Here is an 8,234-nt window from a genome sequence, read left to right on the forward strand (position 1 = left end):
GACCCATCAATCTAATTCGAACTAGTCAAAGAAAGGAAAAAAAAATAATTTATTCTCTAGAAATCAAATCAAACTAGTCAAAGAAAAGAAAAGAGGACGCTTGTGGGATTTTCTATTGAGGGGACCAACTCCAAGATAACAGCACAGCAGCCAAAAAGATTGGAAGACCTTCTACGATTCTAATATCGGAATATTCAACAGTCAAATGAATGGAGGACCCATAGATCTTATTAATTGGGGAGGTCCGTTTCTTAAATTCAAACCTGTCCCTTAACTAATACGACTAGTACATTGCTGGTGTTTGCTAAAATTGCCGTCTTATTCTTAGTCAAAATTTGCATGGAAATGAAACAGGAGAAGGTGGCTTGTGAAGAAAAGTTGTAGCCGATCAATGTCGCGTGATTAGTAACAGCAAAATTGAGGTGGTGTTTTGAGATTTTTTTTGTGAGGACAATAAGGGAACCTAAATATTGCGACCATATTTTATTTCAGCAACTCCTAAGTTTTCAAATGAGTCTGCTTTAGCCCGAAGACCATTCTCAGATAACGAGTCTCTAAGCAGGAAAGTACAAGCAATATTTGCTGATCCGGGGGTTAATCTCTAAACAAGTCAGATCATCATCCAATTAAAAAAAATTTTAATTCCTTCGTGGCTTTGTTTTGTGTATGTGGGTTGATCATGCTACTGTTAACTTGTTTACTTTGCATGGAGCATTGACATAGAAAGATAAAATAATTTTAGAATAATAAAAACAAGATCTTCTGTCTATCAGAACTCAGAATGATAATTGAGCTCGATCGGAAAAGACAAAGCTTTTATGCAAAATTGCTGACTACCATTTATTATTACCTTAAACTAAGCTTGATCGTTTACAAATAAATGAATAACATATATCACACACTCTATATTTATTTATATATATATATATATATATCTATGTATATCCACCCAGTGGAGTGGAGTGGATAATGCTTCAAAATGCCCAGCCCTTTTTAAATTGAGGATTGAGCATTCAAGCAAATCTATACACAAACATTTTTTATGCTTCCAAGTGTCTTGCTCAGGAGATGAATGATGATAAACCCAGCTTCGCTTCCGCAATTTTGTTATGACTGCGTCTTTTATCTCCTCTGGAAGTTGAAAGTTTTAATGGCGTAGGCAAATATGAAGGCAAAAATTACTGGCAATCCAACAACTACACCAGCAACAGCTGGAAGAAAGTCATGTTTGTAACCAAAGTAACTTCTCAGGTAATCTTTAATTAATTCGCCGTTGTCTTCAAGACGATCAGACAGATCCCCCCATTGGGATACAAATAGGCCATACAAGCTCCAAGCCACGGGACATCCCCAGTAATACCATCTCCACCAAATAGGAATCCTCTGTTGTTTGACAAGAAATTCAGAATTATTAAAAAGAAAGAAAGAAAAAAAAGAGAGAGTAAGATTTCTTGCTTTGCTTTGCTTTGCATGCGTGACTACTATGGAAAGAAATGATGATATTTGCACAACTTACCGGTCGGGGGATGAGGAATCCAGAAAAGAGATTCCATCCAGCATAAAAGGCAGCGGCGACGACGGCAGAAATGTTGTGATTGGGAGTGACAGACACAACCATCATGCCATAGAAGGTGAAGTACAGTAATGTGAAGTACATGAAAAACAAGTACCAAAAGAATTTCGCGGCGGTCCATTCAAATCCAATCATAGCGTAGGTAATGAGAGAATAGAATACAGCTTGTTTAAGGATGTATAAAATCTCAATTCCAACCTGGAGACAGCAAAACAATTTATCAGAACAAAAAAAAAAGACTACGCTCGTGAAGTGCCATGCAACGTCTGATATTCAGGAAATCGGCTCACCTGTGCAAAAGCATATGGCAAGGCAGAATACATTCCGGCTGCTCTCTCTCTGTAGAATACCGTCCGTTCTATAGCCACCACAGGTTGCACTGCTGAGGAGTTTTGCACCCCCAGGAAGAGAACAGCAGCATACATTGAACCCATGGCATTGATAAGATCTTGTGTAGTCCCCCTGCGTTACAACAAGCCAATACGTTTAGTCAATGGAACTTGTGTCGAAATCATGCTTCACAGGTTGTTTTTCAGGCCACATAATGTGAAGCGCTTGTTAACTTACTTTCTTTTACCCAGCTTCCAGAAGATTGTCCCAAATGACAGAGCAATGAAGGAGGTGAATAAAAATCTCACGGCTGTATAAGGTGGATTGCGCCAGTATGATATGCGTTGTTTCCAGAAGCAAGCCATGCATTGCACAGGGAACGCCTGAGAGTACTTGGTAGGGAAGTAGAGGTCTTTTGTACCAGGGCGCGGGCTATCTAGTTCATGAATGAGTGCTTTGTTCCTCCTGGAATTTGCAACATATACAGAGTAAAGAAGTGCATACTAGATTGATGGTGTATTCTGTCATTGAATATTGGCGGCCCAAAGTAGCATCATCTGATTTAGAGGCAGAAATTGACTGTTGAATAACTAAACTGACCTGTATAAATCAGAGTTTTTATAGATCTCAGCAAAATCGGCTCCCAACATAAGTTCTTGTGCTGAAGCAGTAACTTCCAACATCCAGGTTGCTGGGTTGTAACTATCTTTGATTTTGCTGACTCCATCAATTGCCTGAATTTGAAAGAAAAATGAATATGTAGGATTCTAATTTGGAAAACAAGCTTTTCAAGTACTACATGTTAATCAGAAACTTACCTCAAAGTACTTAATCAATTCGATGGAATTGTGGCCAAGCGGCCCGACATATATTTCTTGGCCTCCTCGCTTCAGAAGGAATAACTGCAGAACCATGTCCAGTTTTAGCAGTTCTCATTAATTCAAAAACCAAAAAGTACTCAAAATTCTGAACAGAACATTACCTCATCGAAAGCTTCAAATATGTCAATGCTTGGCTGATGAATGGTGCATACTACAGTTCTTCCAGTGTCTACAGTATTTCTCACAGTTCTCATCACAATTGCAGCAGCTCTTGCATCAAGACCTGAAGTTGGCTCGTCCATGAATATGATTGAGGGGTTAGCCACAAGTTCAACGGCAATAGTAAGCCTCTTGCGCTGCTCAGTTGAAAGACCGTTGACCCCTGGGAGCCCCACAAGTCCATCTCTCAATGAAGTAAGTTCCACAAGTTCCATAACTTCCTCAACGAACATCTGCAGATATTAGTAACATGAATATGCACATAAGACACTTGATAAAGGAGACGCACATTAGCAAGGTTTCATAAATTTGTCAGCATTTTGATTGTTAAGCCAAAACAGATTGAGGGATACAAACCATTCTGGTTTTAGCATCAACTTCTGCGGGCAGACGCAGCCAAGCTGAGTAAACTAGAGACTCATAAACAGTAACGTGAGGAGAGTGGATGTCATTCTGCTCGCAGTATCCAGATATCCGAGCAAAGGTCTCCTGATTCTTTGGATACCCAGAGATTGTAACGTTTCCTTCAATATATCCACCAGTTTTCCTACCAGCCAGCACATCCATTAAAGTTGTTTTACCGGCTCCACTGACACCCATTAAAGCAGTTAAAACACCAGGCCTAAACGCTCCACTAATCCCCTTGAGAAGCATGAGTTTATCTTCAACAGCACCCTGATCTTTCATTGCCTGCAGGTCATTGAAAGAATTAAGCAGTTATTTCGGAGATGGGTACTTCAATGACTAATTATTAGCAGTAGCAGTAGCTGCTTATAAATCATCAACACAGGATTCCTCTCGGAAAGTTTGAACTTGTAACTTGTCCAAGTACCTGTGGCATGTCAACTGAGTATCTTATGTCGTCAAAGGTAATTGAATGCGGTTCAAATGGAAGAATCATTCCTCTTCTCCGATTCTCATTGGACTCAGTGATGGCATCTGCCCACGTAAAAGTAAACCTTTAGAAACCACACAAGGTAGAGGCATCATTACATCCATAGGCATCATTACATCCCTATGCAACTTACCTACGGAGCCATCTCTTTGGCCAGAATTTTCAGTGTTTTCACTTTCTTCTGGTAGAACAGCTTGAGGCTTCCCGAGTGCTGCAAAAGTTTTGTCTAATTATTAGTACCTGACCTTCAAATGATTTCAACTTACTAAACAAAAACAAGACTCACGCTGAAGATAAGTGAGAGCGAGGGTATAGAAGAAATTTAACAGGAGAATGAATCCACCACACGCTCCAAGTCCGATCCAGTACCAGTATGATTGAGGGAAGAATCCTTTAGATTTCAAGACTTGAGCTCCCAACGTTTCATTTGTATTTGGCACAATCTATGCGAGTACAGAATATAATAAGAAGTTAGTCCAAATCCCAGATTCAGAAATTCAGGAACCATGCAATTGCTGAGCATAGTAATTTACTTGTCTCCAGTGCTTTCCCGTAAATTCGTTAACAAGAATTGCATTCTGTGCATACATCAATGGTGAGGACCAGTAACCCCACAACCACCATTTCTTCACTTGATCTGCATCATTCCATAAAATAAGAAAAACAAAAGCAAATATCAGTCACTTTTACTGATTATGAGGAGAACAGAGATTTGACTTTGAATTCGGAGCATTACCTCTTGATAAGACAAATCCACCCAATGCAAAAAGCAGCATCAATGCGAATGTCCCAAATGTGTTAGCCACAATCATGTTCCTGGAAGCTGCCCCAATGAATCTAAACAATGCTGATGCTACCTGATTTATAGCGACCAGTATCAGGTAGTGTTTGAAAAACCTGCAGCAAACGTACCAGATATGAAAAATGCGGACCTTTACAATAAAAGTTACTGAGCAAAGTTAGTTTGATAGTTTACTTTACTATAGAAGTTACTGAGCAAAGTTACTTAGGTAGTTTACCTCGCAGGGCTTGGATCAAATCCAATGACATAGTAGGTCATAACTACCCAAACAGCAACTTCAAGAAAAGTGATGGGTATCTTGAGAATCCATGTGGGCAGAGCATACGACCAGGCAGGAAAAAACCGGAAGTCCCTTTGCTTGAAGAAGACCGGAAGCTTGAGAATTGTCATCGCCAGTTCGGACATTCCATTAAACATGACCTGAACGACCGAGAAAAATAGAGCACCAAGATATATTCCTCCATCAACAACATTTCTTCTTGGCATTTTAGTCCTAAAGAACACTGTCATTCCGATAAGGGCCATCATGATTAGCTGAGAGATTTTGAAAATGTAGATAAAGGAGTTTCTCTTTATAAGCAAGAGTTCTCTAGCGGAGTTGGCTTTAAAAATCTCTTTATTGTTAACACCATAGGTTTGGGTAGTCAAAGCGGCTGGATGACTTTTGCTCTTATCAAATGGTGTTGCAAGTTCATTTGCTAGTGTCCTTCCAACATGGAATGATTGGAATGACTCGGCAAATTCAGTCGCAGCTATATATCTGTAGGGTTCGTCTCTACGTGCCCAGTACTGCTGCTGATCTTTCTTTGATGTAACCTGCACAAATATGTAATTTTATGTTATAACTGGATAAGGGGACTCAAAAATCGATGTTATTATAAATGTTTATTTTACAATAAAAGCATACTTCTTGCAAGAAGTCAGCAACTCCTTTCCTCTCCGGGCATCGGAAACCCATAGATTCAAAAAATTCAAGAACATTTTCTCGGGGGCCCTGGTAAACAATCAGGCCATCGGATAAGAGGACAATATCATCGAAGAGGTCATATGTCTCAGGAGCCGGCTGCAGGAGTGAAATGAACGCAGTTCCCTTCATAATATGCACATATTGTCTGAGGGAATTCACAATCTGGAAAGTAGTAGAACTATCTAATCCAGTTGATATCTCATCCATGAATAGTGCATTTGTCGGTCCAACAAGCATTTCACCTGAAATTTTAAGTAAACCATCAGCTAAGTTTAGGGCTGTAAAGTCTAAACAGGGCTTGCTCTGGTTTATTAGACGTATGGTTCAGTTTTTACCTGTTGTCACACGCTTCTTTTGTCCTCCAGAGATTCCTCTCAGCATTTCATCTCCCACCAGAGTGTCTGCGCAAATTTCCAGTCCCAAAATCTGCACAACAATGAAAAAATGAGTACTTATTTTGCGGTTTCATGCTGTTGTAAGACTAAGAGGAATCTAACGAGATACGGTACCCGAAGAACATAATCTGTGACAACAGTTGCTTCTTGGCCTTCAGTAGCCGCAGACTGGAATAACCAAATAGAATATGTGAATCACTAAATGGACAAACTAAAATTGCTTTGCTGATTAGTTCAACTATGACTAGTGTTATTTCTTTCTGACCTTCATGTATATATCAATATCGGGATCAGGCTTGATGTTTGCTGCTTTTTCTCTTCTTGACAACTCCGCCAACATCTCTGCAATTTTTTTTTAAAGAAGAATGAATATACTTAATCACCAAGTAAACATAAAAGAGCAAGAAGTAGGAGTAATCTCCTGACTAACCATAACGAGATCCAACGCCTTGGCACCTGGCAGAAAATGCTAGAGTTTCTCTCACAGTCATTTCTCCAATATGGAGATCATGTTGACTAACATACGCAGCAGTTCTTTGGGGTACAAATTCATTCATGCCGTGCCCATTGTAAGTAATCCTTCCAGAAGACTGGTGTGAAAAAAGAAAAGACGTTAGTGCTTTCAATTAAGAAACTAGCTTCATATCGGACGTTAATTCCAGCAGTGTAGTTGCTGTAGATTTACCTTCAAATCGGGGTCAAGCTTTCCAGCCAAAGCCATCAAAAGTGTTGTCTTTCCAGACCCTGGAGGACCTAATAGTAATGTCATTCTGCAAAGACAAGATTAAAGAGTTGAACAAGAGACAATTATCTTCAAATATTGAAGTCACGTACAGATATAAAACCCCTGAATTAGGCCATGTTTGATTTCATTAGTAATCTGCTTTCTTACCTTGAAGGCTTGATAATTCCACTGACATCGCGAAGTATTTTAATATTCTTCTTTCTGCTTGGAAGTATGTGAAGATTGTTCAAGAGCCCCTTTTGAAAAGGTAAAAGAAAAAAAGGAAGAGCGGGGAAACAGACAAGTTAGATCAAAGCATCCGTTGCATGCTTGAAGGTACAAATAATCTAAAACAATTATATGTTTCATATAACGGAAAAGCAGGTGATGAATAACAAGATTTACCTCTATCATATTGGTAGCGAAGTTAAGGAAGGTAGGCAGAGCACTACTTCCTACATAAGCTTCTGCCTCAACATTTAGATGCTCATATCTTACTTCAATTGTAGGCAAATCGATTCCAACTCTAAAGTTATACCACAGCGAAAACCAAAAAAATCCATCATTTAAAAGATCAAATTTTTGGTTGATTTATTTGTTGAAAGATACAAAGTGAAGAGAGCAATCAGCAGAAGTGGTAGTACCTATCAATTCTGTTCCTCAGTTTCATCAAGAATTTCTCATTATCCTCTTCTGCAACCTTGATGAGCCTCTCAATGAGAGTTTTTCTTTCTTGAAATCCAAAGTTCTCTACATCCACTTCATTGACTTCACCTCGTGATCCAAAGAGCAGCCCTTTTCTCAGTCTATCAAAGGTTGGTAGCTTTTCAAGGGAAGCCCATTTCAGAGCGTCTTCATCATCTTCGTCTCGCGATGAACGTGAAAACACTTCCAGGCCTGTATTCCTCCACAAGGCTGAGCTGTTAGCTCTTAAACTACCTCTTAAACTACCGCTCGGTCCTATCTCCATTCTGATCCCAAGTGCGCACAATATGCAACACTAGGCCAGTAAAACGTCTTCAAAAACAGCTCGAGAATCCTCGAAACTTGGCAGGCTTGAATCAAAATCTTAGCAATTCAGCCGCCTTGATCAAAAGGGATGACTACTCAGTTCCTAGTCTCTTTCTTTCTTTCTCTTTCTTTTTTTTTTTTTTTTTTTGCAACTGTTAGTTCAAAGTACGCCCCTAGCTGCAGAAGGCGTGCAATTACAGTTTGAGAAAGAGTTGGGAGACGAAGAAAAGAACGTAATATTTTGAAGGGGGTTTGAGTTGGAGAGTATTTATAGAGTTGTTAACTTATGAGGTTGTTAAATTGTTAAGTTGAACGAAGACCGGCGGCTCGTATATCTTGAAATGTACCCATTTCTAGAATACGTGAATTAGGCAGGGGGGAATTTGGATCAAATATTTTTCTCCTGTGTGCGTGGAAAATGGGAACATCATTGTTGACCAGTGACCCAGGCTCCTTCCTCTGCCTTTCGGATAATTTCAACGGTCAAAATAATAAAC

General features: G+C 39.5%; 1 protein-coding gene across 1 annotated transcript; it reads right to left on the reverse strand.

Annotated features, from left to right (window-relative positions):
* Window positions 1–816: 816 nt before the first annotated feature.
* Window positions 817–7,936, reverse strand: LOC113768696 (pleiotropic drug resistance protein 1-like). The gene is made up of 23 exons (XM_027313148.1): window positions 7,371–7,936; window positions 7,132–7,252; window positions 6,895–6,983; window positions 6,688–6,772; window positions 6,433–6,592; window positions 6,268–6,344; window positions 6,117–6,170; window positions 5,943–6,033; window positions 5,548–5,849; window positions 4,858–5,456; window positions 4,575–4,735; window positions 4,372–4,475; window positions 4,125–4,281; window positions 3,972–4,049; window positions 3,776–3,882; window positions 3,301–3,633; window positions 2,886–3,176; window positions 2,722–2,805; window positions 2,504–2,637; window positions 2,141–2,368; window positions 1,864–2,035; window positions 1,517–1,771; window positions 817–1,383 (listed from the first exon to the last, which is right to left on the reverse strand). Exons 1-23 carry the CDS (start codon window positions 7,694–7,696, stop codon window positions 1,123–1,125), a joined length of 4,269 nt encoding a protein of 1,422 aa, XP_027168949.1. The 5' UTR covers window positions 7,697–7,936; the 3' UTR covers window positions 817–1,122.
* Between the last annotated feature and the right edge of the window lie 298 nt (window positions 7,937–8,234).

This window comes from Coffea eugenioides, chromosome 4, assembly GCF_003713205.1.
Source record: "Coffea eugenioides isolate CCC68of chromosome 4, Ceug_1.0, whole genome shotgun sequence".
NCBI classification, from domain to species: domain Eukaryota; kingdom Viridiplantae; phylum Streptophyta; class Magnoliopsida; order Gentianales; family Rubiaceae; genus Coffea; species Coffea eugenioides.